Raw genomic sequence first — 24,136 nt, forward strand, 5'->3', positions numbered from 1 at the left:
CGACTCCCAAAGAATCGACTCTTTTGCAATCGATTCGCAGCCTGTAAGCTCGTTAGCGTTAAGATGGCGGCGTGTGGATTGTAGCGGCAGCTTGTTGGATGATACCCTGGGATTTTTATGAGAAATTAGACGAATTCGAGATGAAATAGCGGATTTGGACGCGGTGGGGTCAGAAAAGAGCCGTTAGATAGATTAGTGTTTGTTTCCGAAGTGGAATGATGAGTTCTATACACTTGGTGGTGCACCCGTTACCGGGGACCGAGGAGCAGCTCAATGACAGGTACATCAATCTACATTTTTACAATTAAATTGGCGAATAAACCACATGTTTGATTGTTTTTAACTAATGTGTTTGATTTTTGGGAGTCACGAACGCTTACTGGTTGTGCTTTCGGCTCGATGTGTGCTGCCGGAGGCCTTGTTTCTGTAATCAGAAGGGTGGAAGCTATGCTAAGCTAACTGTAATGATAGGACAATGCGGGTTGGGGGAGGGGGACAAAAAGACCGGGGAAACTTAATAAAATACTTTTATTTTATGATTTACGGCCATAAATGTGCTGATGAACATTAAAATCACTATTAAGTACGTGGATCTGCTCGTGATTTCTAAAGCGAACGAGTAAATGTCGTTGCTATTCAGGGATGGCAAAGCTAACGTTAGCTTAGCATGTATGCTAACCGCTAGTTTTCGCACAGCATGTTGTTTACATAATTAATTAGTTTGTATTTGTGATAAAACGTCTTTTTAATTTATTTTTTATTTATAAAACATGCAGTTTAACGTGGGTAATTAATTAGTACATTGGTTTAAACTGACCGGTTGGATGTTTGTTAGCTTAGCTGCTAAGCACACATTGATCCTGCAGTGAGTTTACAGCGTTTTGTGAAAGTATTCACCCCCCATAAAATGTTTAAATTTCATTGTTTTTCATCTGTTTTGCGTTTATACCTACAATTAACGAACGTTTTGCAACTCTTGTACCCTTTAATACGCCCTCGCCTTAAATATTCTGTTAATATAATGATCTAACTGTTAAAATATGAAGGTAAACTAAACAATGTTTTTTTACTTGATTCCTTTTATTACACACCCAGCAGCACTTTTCAGTGGTGAAGCACCCCATGGATCTGGTCTGTAGGTCACTTACTCATGTTTAGCAGGTAGAAGTTTGTCCACAAGAGGAAGCTGTTCGTGCAGCAATAATATTGAACTTTACATTAATATAGAGCTGGGCAGAATGACAGTACATTCGGTATATCGTCTTTGATTCCTCATAATGTATAGATTTTTCATATAGTGCCATACTGTATCATAGTTAATACAACAGCTGTAGGTTTCCAAAACCAGCAAATTATATAATATTCCTCTAGAGACAGTCGAAAAAGAAGCTTTCAGAGTGATAATTAAAACTCCGGATTCCAGGTTTGTCTTACAGAGTAAAAATACTTCGTCAGTCGCTAAACCAACGTTATAAGTGACCTGGAAGCGGAGAGATTTATAGTCGTCCACTTTTCTACAACAGACCTGTGGTCAAGTTGTACAGTGGAGTTTGCAAACATGGTTTTATTTGTTTAAGTCAGAGCTCAGGGTGATTGTATAATACTTACATACTAAATAAGCATATATCATATACTGAGTTATTTTGTGCGGCCGAGCAAAGCTCATAACCTTTGTTATATACACAGAGAAATTACAATGTTTTATATTCTGTACTTATGACAGTAGAATAAGCCACAGACGTATAAAATGCCCCAGTCATACAAAATAAAACATGCCGTGATATACCATGAAACTGCCAGAATCTTAAATAATAGCGTGATTCAAATGTTTGTTCGTACCACCCAGTCCTACATCAAGGACAGTCAAGTTTAACTGATCGGTTAATCAAATCTAATCAAAGTTTATTTGTCACATATACAGAGACTGCTATGTCACATATTTGTGACTGCTCAGCCACATCAGTACTTACAAAATGGACTATATATATTTATACAAAAAATAAAAATGTTTTAAAGTGTAGAAAAATGTGAACATTTAAAATTGAAATTGATAAAAAGAATTTAAAAACATAGAAGCAATTTAAAGTGAACCAAGTGTGCAAAAGTGACAGAAATGTTGTGCAAGACTTGAACATAATATTGTGCAACATAATGTTATGAGGGTTGTGTATTATTGCAGTATATACAAAAACAAATTAGACAGGCAGATAGATGGAAGGACAGACAGACAGATAGATGGAAGGACAGACAGATAGATGGAAAGACAGATAGATAGATAGACGGATAGATAGATGAAAGGACAGAAACAGATAGATGGACAGACAGGCAGGCAGGCAGACAGATAGATAGACAGACAGACAGACAGTTAGATAGATTGATTTATTCAACTCAGTACAAGTACAAAGCAACCAGTCAGCATAACGTTGTGTAAACACGGCGTAAATAATCTAAATAAATAAATTAATCACTCGTATGTTCACTACGTCACGCTGCTTCCCAATAATTAAAGCTTGAAGTGTTAATATGAAGCTCGTCGACGAGTTTTATGTTTTGGTTGGACGCTGTAAGCTTGTCAGTTATCTGATGAAAGAGCATTTGGCAAAATTAGCATCTCACACAGACAGACACAGACAGAGTCAGATCCTAATCCAGTATTAGGGCCAGTATCAGGTCAGATCCTGACCACTTGCTGTTGCACAGCACGGCCCAAACTCAGAGAATCACGTAGCTGAAGAGTCTGTTCTGATGTGTGAATGGCATTTTTTGTGAAAATATGCTGCTTGTTTTATTTAGTAAGTCTCGCTCACTCACTAGAGCAGTTAAGATTCCGGACTAGCCATCAGAAAGTTCAGATCTGCCAGAGCTCCACCGCCGTGCTCTTGAACAGAACCCAGCACTTCTTCCTCTTCAGTCACTTTGGTTAAAAGGATCTGCCAGATGGAAAAAGACGGATGGAAATAATCTCTCTCTGAGGGTTTTCGGCGGCCGCGTTTGGCGCTCCGTCCCGTCCTCTGAATTAGAGAGGGAGGTGTGAGCCGGGAGCTTTTTCAGCCGCGCTCTTGTCACAGGAAACGAGCTGCTGCTGAGCCGCTCGGGCTGGACGTGCAGCTGTGAGCTTCAGCGTGACGTCAGCCGACCGGTGGGTTTTATTACGACGGCCGCTCGCTCGCTCGGGCCGTGCCAGCTGTTCGGATGATGGCGCTGGTGAATCTCAGACGTCTGGAGTTGATTCAGTTTTGAAAAGTTTGCGGCACAAGCCTTCTCTGTGCCCGGGTTTTTAGGTACTGGTAGATTTTGGAGAGGTGGCGGAGCTGAGATTGGAACCGACAAGTTCTAAATGTCAGCGTGTGTTTTACCGCTGCGCCACCTGAGCGGCCTGTAGTTGTGGCTTTAATATCGTCCGTTCTGCATGGAATCTTTTCTACAAGACTCACAAGATTGGAGTGTCTGTGGGAATTTGTGCCTATTTAGTCAGTTTGAAGAGAAGAGGAAGCCCACAAGTGTTCTTGGGTTGAGTTCAGGGCTCTGTGTATGCAACTGGAGCTGCTTTGTGCCCCAAACTGTTGCCACAATGATAAAAGCATGTTGTTATGCTGGTTTTGACACACCTGTTGGCAGTAAATGAGGCTTTACAATGGGTGTCCACATACTTTTTGCTTTTGTCTAAAGATCTGAACATGCTACAGGATGAAGATCTGGGCTGTTCTGTGTATCCCCCGGGGTTTTGGTGTCACGCCCAGTCGGTGAGATGTTGTAGAGGTGCGGCGTCGTGGCTGAACGTGCCGGTGTAAGTCCTCGGAGGCTAATCAGAGGTGCTACCCCGCCCGTTTGACTCGTTTCCAGGGTGACCCGTCACAAGCGTTCGTGTTTTTGGAGGGCGGTGGGCGGTTAAACCCCCCGCGTGAGCCGGCCGAGACAATGCAGAACTAAAGTGGGAATTAAAGTCTCGGCCTGGAAAGAAACGCCGGCTCAGGTTTCAGGTTTAAGTCTCAGACACACGATTATTTATTATATATTTTGGGTGGTTTTGTACTGGAGTAAGTGGACGCTGTGCCTGATTGCAGGACGATTATAAATCACATAGCAGTTTCAAACCACCTAACCACCCCGCAGTCACGGTTTAAGCTCTGCTCTCGGTTGCTTGTCGTCGAGTCTTAGCTTGGAGGAAGTGACCCACTGGCCCGGTTTGACTCGTGTCCGCCGGCATGTATTGTCATTTATCTGTTACGAGTGAGTAGTTTGTAGCCTGTGGTGACGGTGACGGTGACGGTCATGGTGCCGTTCTGGGTACACAGATTGTATCAGATTGTTCTACAGGACATTCCGTCCAAGCTCACAGAGATCAGGGAGGCACTGGACTACAGTTTATATTATTTATCATGCTGCAATTCCAAGAGCTTAATCCCGATAGATCAGGGTCATTCATTCAAGACACCTGAACGAACTCCATGAGATGCATCCAAATATTAGCAACAAGCCAAGGATGAGTGGACCAGGTTATACACGTGTGTGTGTATATATATGTAGAATATATCATACAAAATCACTCACCAGTACACCAGACCACCCAATGTGTGACAGATGCCGAACACGTCTCACAGTAAAGCACATCGACACCAGAGAGAGATAACGGCTACACGTACCTGGCATAGATAACTAGGTATTCGAGACAGAACATGATGCTGCATCGTCACTGGATGTTCCAGGTTTACATTCAACTATTAATGTAGCTGTGCTGTGACTTCATTTATCATATCATTCCATTTATGAGTGTCATTTAATGACTGATGTGAAATGTGGTGCTTTTCTTAAAAAATCTGTGAATGTTAAAAAACAAGGTCTGTGAAATGAAGCACATTTTCCCGTGAATTTACAAGGACCCTATTTATATCGTAAATAATTATATATAATTATATAATTGGTAGTGATGTCCCGATCACATTTTTTTGTTCCCGATTATTAATTTTGATCCCGATCCGATACCGAGTCTCAAACCGATACTTGTATTTTTTAGATATTGTCTAGATAAGAACTGGATAATACTGTTCACACAGTGCACACTTCAACTACATCACAGTTATTCACATTAATCCAACGTACATGTTTAACACCTGAATAGCTCTGCAGTGCTGAAGGGAAAAATGCTGCATCAAAGCTATTGGCTGAATGTTTTGTATTTTTACAAAATCAATCAAAATGAGTGAGATAATTACAGTTTTACTTTAAACTTTACATTCGAAGAAAACAAATCTGTTTAATGCAGTGATGCACTAAAAATGAACAGAAATCTGCGTAGCAGTTTAACTTGAATATAAGAAAAAAAGTTACTTAAAAGCATTACAGTAAAACCTGAATACCAAAATAAAATGGACAGGCTCTTTTGTTATGAAGGAAAGCAGTTTTTAAAGTGCTTGTATTGTGACGATGGTTTGATGGACGTTTCTATGCGAAGTGAGTGTGTTTTGACCCTTTGGGGCTTTCATAGTGCATGGAATAGCGTGCTTGACTCTAGATGTCGGCTATTCGGTACCGTAACAGAAGAAGTTAATAAAGTGTTCTGCTCCCGACAATATGTGAATATACCGTGCATTTATTTCTTTATTAAACGAGTGCATCACTACGATGTTTTGTAAACCGTGTAATTCTACAGTAATTAACGCAGCTCTGCTCCCAGTGCAGACGTTACACTTCACTGTTGGACTCGTTTCACTTTCCAATTCAAACTATTTCCACACAGCGGACATGCTGACGTAAAACAAAAGATCGGGATTACGATCGGGTTTAGTAAAGCCGATTCCGATCAGTTAAAAAATGCCTTGATCGGCCCCGATCGGATCGGGACATCCCTAATAATTGTACGTCAATGTAAATATAATCTAGGGTTAGTCAGAATATTTGTAATCGAGTGGGATTGACGTATGTAAATATACTGCTGATTTTATTCACTCACTCTTCTGAAGTCTAATGTTTGTTTATTCAAACTTTTAATCCTCCGCCTTGGTCTTTCTACCCACAGACTTCGTGAAGTCTCCGAAAAGCTCAACAAATACAACTGCAACAGGTAAGAAATCACTATTAGACTTATTAGACAGGCTTTGATTTAAAGATCATATATATTTTTAAGCGGTTACCACAGCGGATCTGCATCGTGTACCAGACTCGGCACCGTTATTACTTTATTTCTATCTGGCCTTGGGACCAGCACTAAGAAGTGCACCTCCCAATGGTCTCCCAGACATTTGCCAGTCGTGTCCCCGTCGACTGTTTTCGTTTGATGTGTAACCAAACCCCCCGTGGTTTTTCTTCCTCCTCACTACAGTCACCCACAACTCAACCTGCTGGAACAGGCCACGCTGAAGCAGTGTGTGGTGGGACCGAACCACGCCGGCTTCCTGCTCGAGGTGAGCGGCCGATTTTTATCTGGAGTTTATTTCTATTCGGCGCGAGCAGGAAATGACGAGGCTGTGTGTTTCAGGACGGGCGGATCTGCCGGATAAGCTTCGCCGTGCAGCCGGATCGACTGGAGCTGGGAAAGCCGGACGGGAGCGATGGGTAAGACTCTCCTCACGGCTGTTAGATGGTCGCTGGTGTTGGGGGCGAGCGGCTGCTTCGGTTTAATGGTGCTGGAATTATTTCGGGGATTAATTTGATCCAGACAAGTGACAAGTCATGAGCACTTGGACTCCTGTGCACACTTTAACTGACTCAGCAGCTTTTAATCCTCCCAGTTTAGTCATTTCCAATTCCCGACACTTAGTCTGCTGCCACTTTCACGACCTCTGGTCTGATCAAGGAGAGCCAGACCACCACTTCTTATCACCCACCAGTCTGCACCACTTCTTATCACACACCAGTCTGCGCCACTTCTTATCACCTGCCAGCCCCGTGTGACACCACTTCCATCCCTGAGCTCTCATAGTGCAGCGGCTGAGTAATGAGACCCCGTCCGACCTTCCCTCCCTCAGGCACTTGCACGTGTGGACGCCCAAACATTTCAGCTGCTGGTGTTTTACCCAATCTATGAAACCCCCCCACCCCCACCCCCAAAAAAATCCTAATTCTAATCTTTAGGGGTTTTTTTCCCGTGGAGCTGCTTCGTCCTTCGTCGTGTTATTTCAGATATTAATTGCTGTGCAGCTTGGTGTCGGTACACTTCGATGCTGTTTAAAGGGCTGAACCTTCTTGTTTCATTATTGATGCTTCCTAATGTTGGGTTTGATCCCTGTGGAGCTGTTGGGTTGCTTTAAAGGGGTTTGAACTCTGCATTAAAGTGAGTGGGTTAAGTGAAGCTGCATGTGGGGGGGCAGTCATTTAAAGCTTTTTTTGAGGGGTGGGAGGCAGGGGTATTTATATTTGTGCACGTTATTGTTCCCTTGGTGTTCTGGAATGATGAAATGGCTGCTTATTTATTTTTTTTATTCATAATTTTCAAAGCATGATGGACAGAATAATTCCAGTTCTTTAAATCCAAGGGTGTTGCCATGCTAGCTTGCCCTAGATTCCTTTTCTTTTCTCTTCCCCCCGATGCAATTTCAGACAGAAACGAGCGAGCCGATGCCCGGCGTGTGCGACAACCTTGTAACTGTGATCTCCGGTCTTTTGTTTTCAGTTCAAAGTTGAGCACTGGCTCAGGGACAGGAAGGACCTCCAGGCCAGGTAGGACTAGCGATCCGCCCTGGTTCCTGTCTGGTTCTGACACCTTGGGCCGACTGGCAGGCAACACCCTTGGGTAAGTGGCTGGCAGGGGCACGCCCGAAAGCCTGACGGAAAATCCCTGATTATATATTTAGTAGTTTGTTTTAATTACTTGTGGTTCTTTCGGCAGGTCAAAGAATAATTTTATAAGCTGGTAAAAACATCAAAGCCTCCCACTTAAGGGTGGGAATGATGCGTTATGACCTTTACTTGCAAAACATGTCATTTTGGTGATGTTATAGAGTAGCAGGAAATAATTATATTAATAAATTATTGTAATAATTGTAAGTTTCTGTGCTGTTAAAATAAGTTTATTTAATTATTATTATCTTCCTATGTGACGTAAGTTTGTGCCTCCGTGTTTCAGATGATGTTTTCCTTCCATAACACGAGATAATCAACCAACCAGTTCATATAAAGTGTGTGTGTGTGTGTGTGATGTAAATCCGCCGTCGTGTTTCCATCCAGGAGCCGCTGGAGTTCGGCGGTCAGTGGAGGAGGCGGAGGCAGCGGGGGTGCCGGCGGCGGAGGCGGAACGGGCGGCGGCAGCAGCGGTGCGGCGGGCGGAGCCGGCGGGGGAGGCGGGGCGTCCTCGGGCCGCTCCAGCGCGGCGGCGCGAGACTCTCGCAGGCAGACGCGCGTGATCCGGACCGGCAGAGACCGAGGCTCCGGGTTACTGGGGAGCCAACCGCAACCGGTCATTCCGGCTTCAGTCATTCCTGAGGAGCTGATCTCTCAGGTAACGTGGGGGATGCGGTCAGGGTGATGAGGCACAGAGTGATTGAATTGAATTTTATTCCTTTATGGTCTTTCCGACACTAACCTGAGCAAAAGTGGTTCTTTTGATGCCATCACAGGCCCAGGTTGTTCTGCAAGGCAAGTCGAGGAGCGTCATCATCCGCGAGCTGCAGCGCACCAACCTGGATGTAAACCTGGCGGTGAACAACCTGCTGAGCCGAGACGACGAGGACGGAGACGACGGCGACGACACGGCCAGCGAGTCCTACCTACCCGGAGGTCTGGATTAATCGCTGATGTGTTTTTTGCAGCAAACAGTCCACAGCTGACCGCTAACCAATACGCTTTATCGGCAACTTTAGTATAGACACGCCTTTATTATTGACTTGGCGTAGCGGACGTGGCAGCGACATAAAACGGCAAGATTTAGTTCGGCCGGGCACCCTCGTAGGATATTCTGGCAGCGCATCACTGCTGGGTTCGAATCTCAGCTCTGCTACCGGCCAGCACAATTGGTAGTGCCTGCAGCAGACAAAATTGGCCTCCAGTCTGCTGTGTGGGAAAGACCGGACTAATAAGTGGTGGGGTTATCAATGCTGCATAAGGACCTTGGTTGCCCAGGGCACCTTTACAGAAAGTGGAAATCCACCCAAGTATGGGTGCATAAGAAGGAATTGAGGGACTGCGCATGCGTTGGCAGGGGGTTGGGGCCGGTAAATATAGACGCAGTCGGGATCCCCAGCAGTGGAAGACTAATTGGCTACTCTAAAATCGGGAGAATAAGAAGGGATTGGTGGTCTGTGCACACATCGGAGGGAAAAAAGGAAACGTCGTGGTCCGGACAGTCGGTCAGCGGTTGTTTTAATGAAATTGATGCCACGTTTGAGCTAGTACAGTACTTGAATCAAAGTGCTGTACGTGTTGGCGTCAGTGTTGGCACCTCCGTGGATGACGTGTCGGAATCTAACTGTTTCAAACTCGCTTGCTTGCAGCAGACGAAATTGGCCTCCAGTCCGCTGGGTGGGAAAAGACCAGACTAAAAAGTAGGCGGGTCTTCAAACACTGTTCAAGGACCCTGGTTAGTAGCCTGAGGCACCCGTACAGAAAGTGGAGGAGCGCAGAGATCGGGCGTGGCTCTCCGTACACGAAGTCGACCTCGCATGCAAATCTACAGAAGTACGGGTGAATAAGAAGGGGTTCGAGGGACTGCGCATGCCTCAGAGGGGCGTGGGGCAGGTGAATATGCCCTCCTCAGACACAATCAGTGTCCCCACCAGTGAAAGACTAATTGGCTACTAAAATTGGGAGAAAATCCACCAAATTACGGGAGAATAGGACAGAATTGGTGGTGTGTGCATACATCAGAGAGAGCGTGGGCAGTAATAGGGGGTAAAATGCATAAAAAAAGGAAACGTTGTGCTCCAGACAGCCGGTCAGCAGTTGTTTTAATGAAATTGATGCCACGTTTGAGCTGCTACAGTATTTAAATTAAAGTGCTGTACAGTGTCGGTACCTCAGTGGATGGCGTCGGAATCTAACTGTATGGAACCCACTTGCTTGCAGAAGACCTGATGTCGCTGCTGGACGCGGACATCCACTCGGCGCACCCCAGCGTCATCATCGACGCCGACGCCATGTTCTCCGAGGACATAAGCTACTTCGGCTACCCGTCGTTCCGCCGCTCCTCCCTGTCCCGCCTCGGCTCCTCACGAGGTAAAGCGCAGCCCACACCCAATCAGGAATTTACCTGTTCCTAAAACCTTCATCTTTAAGATATTAGAGTGTAACTGTGGGAATTTCTATCCATTTCATCGAGAGCTTTTCGGCCTATTGTGATGAGATTTGTCGTGATCAGTTCCTGCTTGTAGCTGTAAACTCTTCAGTACGTGTTTGTTCCTTTAGCTGCCGTCATGTTCTGCAAGTACGTCTGTCTTGAGACGTACTCAATTCCCTCCTGACACTAGACGCACCGAATACAATCAGCCAGTCGAGAAGGTGTCTGGAACTCGCTTCTTCATGTTGGTGCTGCAACCACGAGGCGAAATGTTGCTCAAGAGGAATAGAAACCCAAACCTGATTCACACTATATGACCGAAAGTATTCGGACGCCCGACTGTAAGCTTGTTGGATGCCCCATTTCAAAAGTAAAATAGAGCGACCTATATATGATCGTTTTAGCTAATACGACAACCGAGAGAGCTCTCTTCTGAAAGAGCTTCTCACAATACTTTAAAGTACATCTGTGTCTGTGGGAATTTGTACCCATTCAGTCAAAAGATGGCAGCGTTTGTGTGACTGGGCACTGATGTTCATGTTCTGGTTCATTCCAGAGCTGTTCAGTGGTGGCACTGGAGTTTCTTTAAAGGGAGCTTGCTTTGTGCTTTATGCTGGCACACAAAACGGCCTTCCCTAAACTGTTGCTACAAAGCTGGAAGCATATTTCCTTTATAGCATCAATTTTTACACCTGCTAGCAACTGAAACACTTGAATTCTAAATGTAGACGCGGCATCCCGATACTTTTGTCCATATAGTAGGTACATTTAGTATCTAGGCCTAATGGAGTCGAGACCCGTCCAGTGTTCTGGCAGCACCCAGGACAAAATAGGGTCAGGAAACACATTTTAAATGAGGATTATGTTTGTATACAGTATTACGTGTCTGTGTGGGTTTCCTCCGGGAGCTCCGGTTTCCTTTCACAGTACAAAAACGTCCAAGTGAGGTAAACTGGAGATACTAAATTGTCCATGACTGTGTTTGACCTGATGAATCTTGTGTAACCAGTAACCTGTCCTGTCATGAATGTACCCGAAGTGTATAAAATCCTAATAAATAAATAATATAATAATATTAATAATATACACAGTATTACACACTAATTACGTTACTGTCTGTTGTAATAAAGCAGAATTTAATATCGGTGCATGCTTACGTGTGTGCGCGTGTGTTTGGTGGGTGTTCGTGTTCGTCCTCCGTCCTGCTGCATGGTCCCAGACGTTTCCTTTAATAAGCCCTCTCAGAAAGGCCCCGCTGTACCAAACCCTGCAGCCAGAAAAACACCCCGTATCTCCCGAACTCTTCACTGGACACCTCTGCCATCCAGCCGAGTCCTTCTCTACTGTCCTCTCGGACTTCGGTTTGGACAGTCTGGGTTGGCTTGACCTTTTTTATTTATTTATCGAGCTGTAAAGTTTCTTCCAGCGTCTGGATGCTTTTGTTTGGGCTGCATGTGGAATTAAATGTGGATTTTGGTAGCGGTGTCGAGTGAGGAGATGGTGACGATACAGACTTTAGGTTTGCATTTGAATGCCTGACGTATTTTCCGGACTGTAGGACACGCGTTTGCTCCCGGACGGGTGTAGATTGCACTCTGGATGATATTTTACAGTCAACCATACCACTGGAAAGTGGGAAGACTGAACTCCCATTTCGAAGTCTTTGTCGGTCCGTGTCACGCCCGACCCGTCGGTCAGGCGGCGCGTCCTGTCGTCCGGAAAACACGCCGCTCACTTTCTCATGTTCTCTGCAGTTCGTCCGTCGATCGCGACCGATGAAGCTGCCTGATTGCGAGGGTCTTTCCCAGAGAGTGGCTTATGTGTATCCCACTGGTGTGACCCTATTGCATACCAGTTCTCCTTCTTCCCCTAGAGCGCGACTCGGAGCTGCTGCGCGAGCGGGAGTCCGTGCTGAGGCTGCGCGAGAGGCGGTGGCTGGACGGGGCCTCCTTCGACGCCGAGCGCGGCTCCACCAGCCGGGACGGGGAGCCCAGCCTGGATAAGAAGAGCGTCCCTCTGCAGAGCCCCGTCACTTTGGGGGAGGAGCTGCAGTGGTGGCCTGATAAGGTGCGGCTCGTTATGGTTTTACTGTAGACAGCCTGGACTGGGATCTGGGCCCCTCTTTAATGGGACGCCCCAACAGTTTTAACATCGTATAAAGACAAAATAAAGTAGACAGATATATAATACCCGGATCTGCCATTAAATGACACACGTGTCTAACATGGCGTAAGAAACACAAATAAATAAATAATGGGACGCTCCCCTTTCTTTGATATAAGGTATAACTTTCATAATGCATCGAGTGACGTTGCATTTTTATGAACCTCTATTCCAGAACCTCTACAGTCCATGTACACACACAGTCAAAAGTATGTGGACACCCGGCTATAAATTGGTTGGATGTCCTGTTCTAGAATCGGTTTGGCTTTCGCACTATTAGAAAGGCTTTTCCACTGTATTTTTGTGTCCACAAAGCATCATCAGATGGCATTGAGATCAGGCACTGATACTGGACTACAAAGCCTGGTTCACAGTCTACATTCCGATTCGTCCCAGACACGTTTAATATGGTCAAATCCACCGAGGTATGGGTGAATAAGAAGGGACTAGGATTGGACTGTGTCTCAGGCAAACATACACCCTCCTTGGATGCCGTTGGGGTCCCCAGCTGTGGATTGGCTACGCTAGATTGGCAGAAAAAGGGGGTAAAATGCCAAATATCAAAAAAGAGCTGGCCAAGCTCTTCAAGCTGTGCTCAGGGCCCAGGACTGTGCTGAAAAAAATAATTAGATCTGCTCAATACCTCCGAGGAATCTGCTCCACGAAGCTCCTCCATCATGACGTGTGTCTTCTGCTTTACTCCCTCTGCAGGACGGCGGGAGGTTCGTCAGCATCGGGGCGATGTACTCGGAACTGGTCGCCGTCAGCTCCAAAGGAGAACTCTACCAGTGGAAGTGGAACGAACCGGAACCGTACAGAAACGCACAAGTGAGCAGGAACGTACTAGATCAGGGGGGTTCCACAAAGCAAGCGGATGAACGCTATCACTGGTTGTGCTATGAATATCACAACGGTGTGCAAACAGTGTTAAATAAACAAACAAACAATCAAACATGCACCATGTCAAAAAATGGACCCTAAATATATCAGTGTTTAATCCTTGTCCTGGTACCTACTGGAGGTGTAGATCTGCTTCTCTGTGGAACCAAAATTGACATGTTGAAATAAGCCAGGCTTGGATATTGCAGCATTAACAGCCTCCACTCCTGTGAGAAGGCTTCTGTCATCAGCACTTCAATTTATAAAACGTTTTTTGTGATGTATGTGAACACACGTGACCATTTTGGGGTGGGTGATTCACTAAGGGCAAGGCTGGACTCTTGTGTGAGTAGGTAGGGGTCAAAAGATTGTCTGCAAATTATAGTGTAGTCATTAACTAACTGTAGAAACTGACAAAGATGCTGTTATTTCCCAGAATCCTTCCATCCACCACCCTCGGGTGTCCTTCCTCGGACTAATCAACGAGAAGATCACGCACTTGTCTGCCAACAGTATTCGGGCCACGGTGGCTACAGAGTCCAACAAGGTAAGAAGCTCGCTGCCCTTTTTGTCAGGGGTCTGCATAGGCAGGCGGCATTTTAGGGGCAAGGGGTGCAGTTAAAGTCCTGGTACCTACCTGTAAAGCAAGCAGGAGGTTTACTTTTTGATTGAAGTATAGTGCCAGCTTAATGCTCATATGAACCCTGTTTGTTTAGGTGGCGACGTGGGTGGACGAGACCCTGAGCTCAGTAGCGTGTAAGCTGGAACACGGAGCCCAGACCTTCCCGGAGCTGCAGGGCGAACGCATCGTCTCGCTGCACTGCTGCTCTCTGTATACCTGCGCCCAGCTCGAAACCAGCCTCTACTGGTGGTGAGGACTCTTTTCTCCCTGGTATTTTCTCTCCATCTGGTATCTCATCGCTTCCAGAGCAGCGTGTAACCCCTCTGTCTTTCCTTCAGGGGCGTCGTGCCTTTCAGTCAACGCAAGAAGATGCTGGAGAAGGCCAGAGCCAAAAACAAAAAGCCCAAATCCAGCGCCGGCATCGCCTCCATTCCCAACATTACCGTGGGCACTCAGGTGAGAATCGTGCTCGTCCTGCTTTAATCCTGCAGCCTGGACTACACTCTCGAGAAAAGGGCGTGTCTGTAATTCTTAGCTCCCTTAAAATGCGATAATCAGACTGAATAACGAGTGGAATTTGGTGTGTAAGGAAGGCAGGAGGTACTGAAAGGACGCTGGGTTCATGAGGGTTTGTTGACTGACCCGTTCTCTCGCTCGCTGTCCTCTGTGCTGCAGGTTTGTTTGAGAAACAATCCGCTGTACCACGCGGGCGCCGTGGCCTTCTCGGTCAGCGCCGGCGTTCCCAAAGTGGGCGTCCTGCTGGAGTCCGTGTGGAACATGAACGACAGCTGCCGCTTCCAGCTGCGCTCCCCCGAGAGCCTGAAGAGCCTGGAGAAGAACGCCAAGTCTCAGGAGACCAAGTATGTGCTTCTTCTCATCGTACTGTAACACTACTGATCGAGATTATATTACATTATACACGCTGATGAGCCAAAACATTAGGACCATGCAAGCTGTACGCTGTAGAAACAACTCTGACCCACTGAGACCTGGACTCCATGAGACATCTCATGCGGGCCTCTGTAGTGACTGGTACCAGTACTCTTGGGCATGGGCAGCTCCATTCAGAAGTGTGCAGTTTGAGCCACAGTAGCTCTTCTGTTGGTCTGTACCAGACACTTGACCTCCTAACCACCACAGAGCAGGTATTATTTAGGTGGTGGATGATTCTCAGCACTGCAGTGACACTGACATGGTGGTGGTGTGTTAGTGTGTGTTGTGCTGGTATGAGTGGATCAGACACAGCAGCGCTGCTGGAGGTTTTAAACACCGTGTCCACTCACTGTCCACGCTATCAGACACTCCTACCTAGTCGGTCCACCTTGTAGATGTAAAGTCAGAGACGATCGCTCGTCTATTGCTGCTGTTTGAGTCGGTCATCTTCTAGACCTTCATCAGTGGTCACAGGACGCTGCCCACGGGGCGCTGTTGGCTGGATATTTTTGGTTGGTGGACGATTCTCAGTCCAGCAGTGACTGAGGTGTTTAAAAACTCCAGGAGCGCTGCTGTGTCCGATCCACTCATACCAGCACAACACACACTAATGATCCACCACCTACATAATACCTGCTCTGTGGGGGTCCTGACCATTGAAGAACAGCATGAAAGGGGGCTAACAAAGCATGGAGAGAAACAGATGGACTACAGTGTATACATATACCTGAGTTCTGGGTGGAGGATCAAGGCAAGTGAGACTAGTGGTCACATGGTATAGAGCGTGCTTTTTATTAGTTCTCTAAGGTAATTTGGAGCTAGCCTTGAGGCATTGCCATGCACATTTTATGGTGGTCCTAATGTTTTGGCTTATCAGTATGCACTTTACTTCGTCATTTTCAGTCAAACCTTTTGTGCTGTCAGTATAACGTTTATGTTTCCACAACAGAACTGAGACCAAGCCCGAAATGGTCAAAACTGAGATGGGTCCTCCTCCGTCTCCGGCCTCTACCTGCAGTGATACCTCCTCCATCGCCAGCAGTGCCTCTCTGCCATATAGTACGTACCATTGGGGAGAACTGGGGAGAATGTTGTCTGTTTGTTTAGCAGGGATGTAAGTAAACCAGTAAGGATTTTAATACTATGGTCACTTTTCTGATGCTTTGCGTGTCGTCTGGTGTGCTGCAGAGCGGAGGCGCTCCACCCCGGCTCCCAAAGAGGAGGAGAAGGTAAACGAGGAGCAGTGGCCTCTCCGAGAGGTGGTGTTCGTGGAGGATGTTAAGAACGTTCCAGTAGGGAAGGTAGGTTGATCACGCAAACAAACAACAAACAAGAAAAGAGCTTTAAATGAATAAATAAAGCATAGTGTGAAATGTTGCTTAGGCTCCATGATGTTTTGGGGTTGCTTTGCTGCCTTTGGCGCTTGGTGCCTTGTACTGTGCAGGGTGGAATGAAGGATAATGACCAGAAACGCATCAAGGAGAGGCCAAGAATAGATTAGAAGAAAACATAATGTACATATGTATGTGTATGTATGTACGTATAATATAAAATTACCATAAAACACTGATTCCTGCCATGAATATCGTAAATAACAACCAACAAACAAACAAGATGAACTTTTAATAATTGAATAATGCCTACTGTGAAGCATTGCAAAGGCTCGCTGATGTTTTGGGGTTGCTTTGCTGACTATGGCACTTGGTGCCTTGTACTATGCAGAGCGATATGAAGGGTAATGACCAGAAATGCATCAAGAAGCGCACAAGAATAGATTAGTAGAAAACATCTGAGCATTCTGCAGAGTCCTGATGCAAATTCTGACATTGTAGAAGAAGCCGGAAGCGCTCGAAGCTTTGAAACAGATAAATAATCACAGCATAAATTTAAAAAGCCATAAATTAATAAAGCCAGATCAACAACAGCCATTTTATTAATGCATTTTCTTATCTAGTAACCTCAGAGTGTATAACAGAAGTCAGATTCTGGTAAAGTGGGTAACAGATATTTCTTTTGAACCCAAGGTGCTAAAAGTGGATGGTGCGTACGTTGCTGTTAAATTTCCAGGGACGTCGAGTAGCGTGAGCAGCCAAGGTGCGGCTCCCGCTGACTCCGACCCGTCCTCCCTGCTGCAAGACTGCAGGCTGCTCAGAATCGATGAGCTACAGGTACACACACACACACACACCTGCGCACACACACATGGATGGAATCAAACCTTAATACGATGTACAGCGTGTTCATGCTCTTCTGTCCTTCACAGGTTGTTAAAACTGGTGGAACTCCGAAAGTTCCTGACTGTTTTCAGCGCACACCTAAAAAACTCTGTATACCAGAGAAAGCTGAAATTCTAGCTGTAAACGTTGACTCCAAAGGTAGGCGGCATTTTTAAAATAACAATTAATTATTTGATTACTAAACTGGCCCAAAACGAACCGCTCTGCCCGTCTAACGTGCGTTTCTTCCCCCTGCAGGAGTCCATGCTGTTCTAAAAACAGGTAGCTGGGTTCGGTACTGTATCTTCGACCTGGCCTCCGGCAAAGCCGAGCAGGAGAATCATTTTCCCACCAGTAACTTGGCTTTCCTGGGCCAGAGCGAGCGCAACGTGGCCATCTTCACCGCCGGCCAGGTAAGAGAATCTCATATCAAATGCATCATGCATAAAAGAGTCCTGATTAGAGTTGTATTGACTCAATTTTGTACCGACAGGAATGCCCAATCATCCTGCGTGATGGCAATGGCACCATTTACCCCATGGCCAAAGACTGCATGGGTGGAATCCGGGACCCCGACTGGCTGGACCTACCTCCCATCGCCAGTCTGGGCATGGGAGTCCATTCTCTCGCCAACCTTCCCAACAACTCCACTATCAAAAAGAAAGCTGCTATCATTATCATGGCTGTAGAGGTATACCCCACCCTGCTCATCACGCCTATTACATGCTTATTAAACATGCTAATAGAATTTCTGTTCCTTGGTCCTTAACTCCTTCCTTCAAATATGTAAGAGGAGGGAGCAAGAAAACAAAGCAAACACAATAAAATGTGAAGATATCAGTGTTTTCTGCTGCGTCTGTCCGATTTCGTTTAAATTATGGACCCCTGTTACCAGCAAGACACAAAGTGAGCCAAGAGAACCAGATTTGACTTGGCCAGAATGACTGTTGGCAAACCACAGTATGTGCTTCGGACAGATAAAAATAAACCTGGGATAAAACTGAAAACGTATAAATGTATAATACAAAACAAATAAAACTACCATAAAACACTAGGGATGTAACGATACACTCTACCCACGATGCGATACGATTCACGATACTGGGTTCACGATACGATTTTTCCCCGATTTTTGTAAACTAAATAAAATTTAAGACAAAATATGACGTTTTCTTTTATTACTTCTATTTAAAATAAAATACTGTATTTGTGCTTATATTTAATTCATCTAAATAGTTAATGTCCTTTTATTTATTAGATAGGTGCAAACTATGCAAAATAAATGCTACACATTTCCCTTATTCTGTAATGAAATATATAGCGCCAGCGCCCTCTGCTGTTTAAAGTGAATATCGATTCTTCCGGTGCACCGTTACATCCCTATAAAACACTGATTCCTGCCATGAATATCGTAAATGACAACATGGCATTATAAAAACAAACCAACAAGATAAGAGCTTTTAATGAATAAATGAAGCCTACTGTGAAGCATTGCTGAGGCTCGCTGATGTTTTGGGGTTGCTTTGCTGCCTATGGCGCTTGGTGCTTTGTACTATGCAGGGTGGAATGAAGGATAATGACCAGAATCGCATCAAGAAGCGCCCAGGAATAGATTAGAAGAGTCCAAATTATCCAAATTCTGACATTGTAGAAGAAGCCGGAAGCTCTCAAACTTTAGAGATGGACCAGATTGCTAGAGATAAGGGGATCACACTACCACCTGACGTGCAGAAATTCTATTCAGAAATACTGACAAGGTGGTGTGCTAATATTTTGATGCCATTTTGCCAGCTGTGTTGTGCCTCTAGCCTTAATTTACATAAGTGAATTAGGATTTGGTTACACCTTTACTTGAACATTGCTGCAGATGTTAGGATGGATGCGAAACATTTATTTTGGTGCTCTGTCTAAGCCTAAGCCACCTACCTTCATCTGAGCCATATTCAACAACCGATTTCATGGGCTGAGCATCAAAGGAGCTAGGAATCCAGACGGCCTCATTAAAACCTTGTTTACCTGTTTGCGTACACGATAGTATTTATTAACGCATCATCGTACCTTTTTGCTGTTGTTATCTTAATGTTTACGTCCCTCTGTGGTGCGCTGTGTGCGTTTTCAGAAGCAGACGCTCATGCAGCACGTGCTGCGCTGCGATTACGAGGCGTGTCGCCAGTACCTGGTGGGTCTGGAGCAGGCCGTCCTGCTGGAGCAGAACCCCCACGCCCTCGACGCCCTGCTCGGCCACCGGTGCGACGGCAACCGGAACCTCCTGCACGCCTGCGTCTCCGTCTGCTTCCCCGTCAGCAACAAGGAGACCAAGGAGGAGGAAGGTCAGGAAACCTATTCCAGTTAGGTTTAGCGTTTCGTCTGGGGGTCCGGATCTGATGTTGACTTTCTTTTCACGCACTGTTTCAGAAGCTGAACGCTCGGAGAGGAACACCTTCGCAGAGAGGCTGTCGGCCGTGGAAGCCATCGCTAACGCCATTTCGGTGGTGTCCAGCAACAGCTCCGGGAACAGGACCGGCTCGTCTAGCAGTCGCGGGTGAGAATATTTATTATATTATATAATATTTATTGTGTTTGATCTGTTTTAATCAAAGTGGCGCGTTTGTTGAAGGTCCTTTAAACCTGACACGCCCTGGGACGTGGCCCACATAGGCTACGAGGATAAACGTGTGGTAAAAGTGGTAGCATAGATATTCAAAGGGGATCTAATCAGGCTTCTGCATTGGCGGTTTCCACATCAGACTCAAACCATGTCTGTTACTTGCAAAGGCCTTCCCCAAACTGTTGCCACAGTCTTCGAAGCATAAAATGTACCAGGCTATTCATCGAACGGTTTAGTATTCAAGCATGACCTTGCTGTTACCGTCGGGCCCTTGAGCAAGGCTCCTAACCCCTCAGTTGCTTGGACTGGATCCTGTTTAATTGTGTGTGCGTGTGTGTGTGTGTTTAGTCTCCGTCTCAGAGAGATGATGCGGCGATCGCTCCGAGCCGCCGGACTGGGTCGGCACGAGTCAGGCCCGTCGTCCAGCGACCACCAGGATCCGGTGTCTCCGCCCATCGCCCCGCCTAGCTGGGTGCCCGACCCTCCACCCATGGACCCTGGTACGTACAGTGTGTCGAACGTGCTCAGGATTTGTGATCGTATTGTATTGTAGAGCATGTGCGTCATTCCCTAATCTCCCTAAAAAAAAACCTTCGTCCTCTCTCTGCTAGACGGCGACATTGATTTCATCCTGGCCCCCGCGGTCGGCTCGCTCACTACGGCTTCCTCCGGCCCCAGTCAGGGACCCAGCACTTCTACCATACCTGGTGAGCCGACTCCTCATGTTCATGTCTTTGGGTCTGTGTGAAAACCTACTGACCTCTCTGCACAGACGCATTTTACGTCATCCTACATCTTGGGTCTGACGATCTTAGGTTTACTCTTACTGTGGTGTGGAGATGTGTGACCAATAAAGCTTTGTATACGTACATGGCGTCTTTAGTGGGTTAACGGCCGATCAAAAGTAAATGGACTGTGTCTTGAGTGTTGCTCAGTTGTACAGAGCCTCTTATCTTTTTTTTTCCCAGGCCCGTCGACTGAAACGTCCGTAGTGGAGAGTAAAGACCGGAAGGCCAACGCTCACCTGATCCTCAAGCTGATGTGTGACAGTGTGGTCCTGCGTCCCCACCTACGAGAGCTCCTCTCTGCAAAGTACGTGCAGGTTTCCTGAACTCTCTGCGTCTTCATGGTCGAGTGTTGCGAGTGTGCATGATTAGGTAGCATGATTCCAGTCGTCACCGAGGCTTCTGTGTTTGTTTTGTAGGGATGCACGAGGCATGACTCCATTCATGCTGGCGGTGAGCGGAAGGGCGTATCCAGCAGCCATCACCGCCCTGGAAGCGGCTCAAAAAATAGCCAAGGGTGAGTGCAACTCGAGGCAAGGCAACATGCCTTGTAATTTTTAACAGGTGTAATAAATCAATAAATAAATTGGACGTGTGTCAAAAAGGGACATCAAATTTGAGGTTGTACAATCGGCAGCAGATTTGCAGTAAGGAATTGGAACGGCTGGTTTTGTGGCTCCAAATGCACCACAGTAGAACTTTTATGTTTAAATAAAAGCTATTTATGGTCGTGTTCCGTAAACGCTGCTGTAAAACCCTAAATTGCAACTGATTGGTGTTTTCTGGCCCTTGTTCATGCAGGAGAGTCTGGAATTGGGGAGAAGGAGGACGTGAACTCGGTGTTTATGGAGATGATCTGTCCGGCGGGCACGAACCCGGACGACTCGCCGCTCTACGTGCTCTGCTGTAACGACACCTGCAGCTTCACCTGGACCGGAGCGGAGCACATTAACCAGGTAAACATGACCACAGACGGGAAGGTCGCTGGTTCTAGCCCCACCTCTGCCAGGTTGCCTCTTCTGGAACCTTAATTTTTAGTTGCTCGGATGGTATTCGGAACCTTCGCATCCTATTTAAGGCTGTGGGACCCTAGTAAACCACAGTAAGAGTCGTTATCTCTTATATAAAACAGTGACACATCTTCCCAGAGGTGATCTGTTTACAAAAGCGCCCCAAGATTACATCAATGACTTCACTGAGTGATTCAGGAACTTATACAAGAACCACACAAACCAGTAAGGAACATCTAAGGAGCTTCACATAAGGTCAGAGTTTATGATTTAACCGTAAGAAGGTGATGAGGCAAAACGGCAGCTAAATAAGAGGTAATCTGGATGGTTTAGGAGCCCAACAGTGGGAATTTCGTACCAGCAACCTCCCAGTTATGGTCCAGTACCTTCACCTCAGCTAACACTGCCACTATGGCACCATTCATTTTGGGTGTAGATGAGCTTTTGATGGTTATTTATGTTCCAGGAAAGACAAAAGTAGTAGGAAAAAAACAAAACGGACACTTGATCGATGAGAAATGATGCCACGTCTTAGATCTTTAAACGTTTGAGGTTGTTTTTCAGAGCTGCTGGTTGACTAAATGCTATATTTTATTTGTGTGTGTGTGTGTGTGTGTGTGCGTGCAGGACATCTTCGAGTGCAGGACGTGCGGTCTGCTGGAGTCTCTGTGCTGCTGTACCGAATGTGCCAGGGTTTGCCACAAAGGCCACGACTGCAAGTGAGTAAACAGTCTGTATTCGTCAGGCTCCCTGGTTTTATAAGAACAAAAGGATCATGTGATCCCCCCTGGTGCCCTGGTGTGATTCTGAGGGCTGATGATACGAGGTGATCATGATGTGGACGCTGCACCTCATTTTTACAGCACACAAATGCAAACATGGCCTAGTTGTTCATAACAATGCAAATAACCATATGAACAAAAGTATGTGGACACCAGACCACAAGCTTGTTAAAAAACAGGACGGTGATGTTGAATGAGAAGGCTTGGGTCATTTAAACCAATTGGTTTAGATATTTTAGTCAGAATAATTAAAGGTTATAATAAATGCTTTAATAAAAAATTTATTTGTAGCTTCAGCTCAGGGTTTTTAAGCCAAAAATGGGTCGCAGACAAAAGTAATAATTATTAAATAAACAAAATGGAAAAAAGGTACTTGTACCTGAACGCACCCTTGTGGAGGATCTGTGTTGCACCTTGGATTCGTATTCGTAAACCATAGTGGGACCAGATAGCAACCGTTTTGTATTAAGTATATTACATTTTGTAATTTGTTTTGATGAGTTGTTTGTCCATGATTTTTACCGCAACCCTGGCAACACAGTCTGGGTTGCTTAAAAAAATTATTCTGGCATCTCATTACAATCTTAATTTTGATCGTTTTGCATTCGCCCTGATGAACTCTCCGTGTGTCTCCAGGTTGAAGAGAACGTCTCCCACCGCGTACTGTGACTGCTGGGAGAAGTGCAAGTGCAAAACGCTGATTGCCGGGCAGAAAGCAGCACGTCTGGACCTGCTCTACAGGCTGCTGACCACCACCAACCTGGTGACCAGTCCCAACAGCAGGTGAGTTCGTGTTCTAACATGGTGGAGTAAGATACACGGGTGGACAAAAGTATGTAGACACACCTTTTAATGATTAAATCAGCAGCGGGCTAAGGTACTGGACTAACACCCCCTTGCTTGGGTTATACTTGCTTACAGAAGGCAAATCGGGAGAAGTGTATGTGTGCCAATGCTTTAAATGTTAAAATTATTGATAGAAAATAAATTATATGATCTGTCACTCGGGTGGCTTGATGTTGACCCACTACCGCTTGGGTCCAGGGTTCAATTCTGCCGCTCGGGCGTCTCTATATAGTCATGATTGGCATTTTCTGTGTGGGTGTTTGGCGTCCTGTTTGGAGTGCATTACTGCATAGATTCGGGGGAGACCGGACTCACTGCAACCCTGATCAGGATAAAGCTGTGGACAAACTTAAAAATGAAGGGATGAAATTCCATGATTGTATTTTTTGGCATCAGTTTGAGGAAGGCCCTTTTCTTGTTCAAGCATGGGCCCTGTGCATGACGCAAGGTCATCTTTGGGATGAATTGGGATGTTGATGGTGATCCAGGCCTTCTCCTATAACATTATCGCCTTGAATCTTGTGGAACGCCTTCCCAAATTCAGATTTAGGAATGTGATATTTGTCCGGCGTCCACATATTTTGTCCATTATGACTATTTACATTTTTGTGTACGGTAAAGATGTGGTGCAGCGTCCACGTCACGATTAGCAAGAGAAACGTAAACAAATCCAGCTCTGATCACCTTGTTTTTGTAATAACAGAGGCGAGCACATCCTCCTGTTCCTGGTGCAGACGGTCGCCAGGCAGAGCGTCGAGCACTGCCAGTACCGACCCCCCCGGATCAGAGAGGACCGCAATCGTAAAGCCGCTAATGCAGAAGGTATGGACGTCTCCCTCTCTCTGTACTATCCAGACCCTCTGGTTTCAGACCGAACGTCCCGGGTGCAGCTGTCGGAACGTAACGCTCTATTTTATCGCTCTCTGTAGACTCGGACATGCCGGATCACGACCTGGAACCCCCGCGGTTCGCTCAGCTGGCTCTGGAGCGCGTGCTGCAGGACTGGAACGCTCTCAAGTGCATGATCATGTTCGGCTCGCAGGAGAACAAAGATCCGTGAGTTATTTTTTTATCTAAACCCATTA

General features: G+C 46.0%; 1 protein-coding gene across 4 annotated transcripts in view; it reads left to right on the forward strand.

Annotated features, from left to right (window-relative positions):
* The first annotated feature begins 62 nt into the window (after nucleotides 1-62).
* The window catches only part of ubr5 (ubiquitin protein ligase E3 component n-recognin 5), a 37,084-nt gene continuing 13,010 nt past the window's right edge, over nucleotides 63-24,136 (forward strand). The window contains exons 1-31 of one of the 4 annotated variants that reach the window (XM_062985988.1): nucleotides 63-280; nucleotides 6,017-6,061; nucleotides 6,320-6,401; nucleotides 6,476-6,552; nucleotides 7,610-7,729; nucleotides 8,164-8,434; nucleotides 8,553-8,712; nucleotides 9,997-10,146; nucleotides 12,063-12,274; nucleotides 13,082-13,198; nucleotides 13,686-13,796; nucleotides 13,966-14,120; nucleotides 14,210-14,327; nucleotides 14,547-14,731; nucleotides 15,754-15,863; nucleotides 15,993-16,105; nucleotides 16,829-16,972; nucleotides 17,068-17,179; nucleotides 17,279-17,433; nucleotides 17,514-17,711; nucleotides 19,140-19,350; nucleotides 19,436-19,562; nucleotides 19,977-20,128; nucleotides 20,240-20,335; nucleotides 20,597-20,720; nucleotides 20,833-20,930; nucleotides 21,215-21,369; nucleotides 22,051-22,142; nucleotides 22,842-22,988; nucleotides 23,755-23,873; nucleotides 23,981-24,107. In XM_062985988.1, the coding sequence (XP_062842058.1) occupies nucleotides 216-280; nucleotides 6,017-6,061; nucleotides 6,320-6,401; nucleotides 6,476-6,552; nucleotides 7,610-7,729; nucleotides 8,164-8,434; nucleotides 8,553-8,712; nucleotides 9,997-10,146; nucleotides 12,063-12,274; nucleotides 13,082-13,198; nucleotides 13,686-13,796; nucleotides 13,966-14,120; nucleotides 14,210-14,327; nucleotides 14,547-14,731; nucleotides 15,754-15,863; nucleotides 15,993-16,105; nucleotides 16,829-16,972; nucleotides 17,068-17,179; nucleotides 17,279-17,433; nucleotides 17,514-17,711; nucleotides 19,140-19,350; nucleotides 19,436-19,562; nucleotides 19,977-20,128; nucleotides 20,240-20,335; nucleotides 20,597-20,720; nucleotides 20,833-20,930; nucleotides 21,215-21,369; nucleotides 22,051-22,142; nucleotides 22,842-22,988; nucleotides 23,755-23,873; nucleotides 23,981-24,107 (4,148 nt within the window). In that variant the 5' untranslated portion in view covers nucleotides 63-215. The remainder of the gene's footprint in view (nucleotides 281-6,016; nucleotides 6,062-6,319; nucleotides 6,402-6,475; nucleotides 6,553-7,609; nucleotides 7,730-8,163; nucleotides 8,435-8,552; nucleotides 8,713-9,996; nucleotides 10,147-12,062; nucleotides 12,275-13,081; nucleotides 13,199-13,685; nucleotides 13,797-13,965; nucleotides 14,121-14,209; nucleotides 14,328-14,546; nucleotides 14,732-15,753; nucleotides 15,864-15,992; nucleotides 16,106-16,828; nucleotides 16,973-17,067; nucleotides 17,180-17,278; nucleotides 17,434-17,513; nucleotides 17,712-19,139; nucleotides 19,351-19,435; nucleotides 19,563-19,976; nucleotides 20,129-20,239; nucleotides 20,336-20,596; nucleotides 20,721-20,832; nucleotides 20,931-21,214; nucleotides 21,370-22,050; nucleotides 22,143-22,841; nucleotides 22,989-23,754; nucleotides 23,874-23,980; nucleotides 24,108-24,136) is intronic. The other 3 variants (XM_062985990.1, XM_062985989.1, XM_062985991.1) reach the window with 3 other exon arrangements.

The sequence above is a fragment of the Trichomycterus rosablanca genome, chromosome 23 (assembly GCF_030014385.1).
Source record: "Trichomycterus rosablanca isolate fTriRos1 chromosome 23, fTriRos1.hap1, whole genome shotgun sequence".
NCBI lineage: Eukaryota > Metazoa > Chordata > Actinopteri > Siluriformes > Trichomycteridae > Trichomycterus > Trichomycterus rosablanca.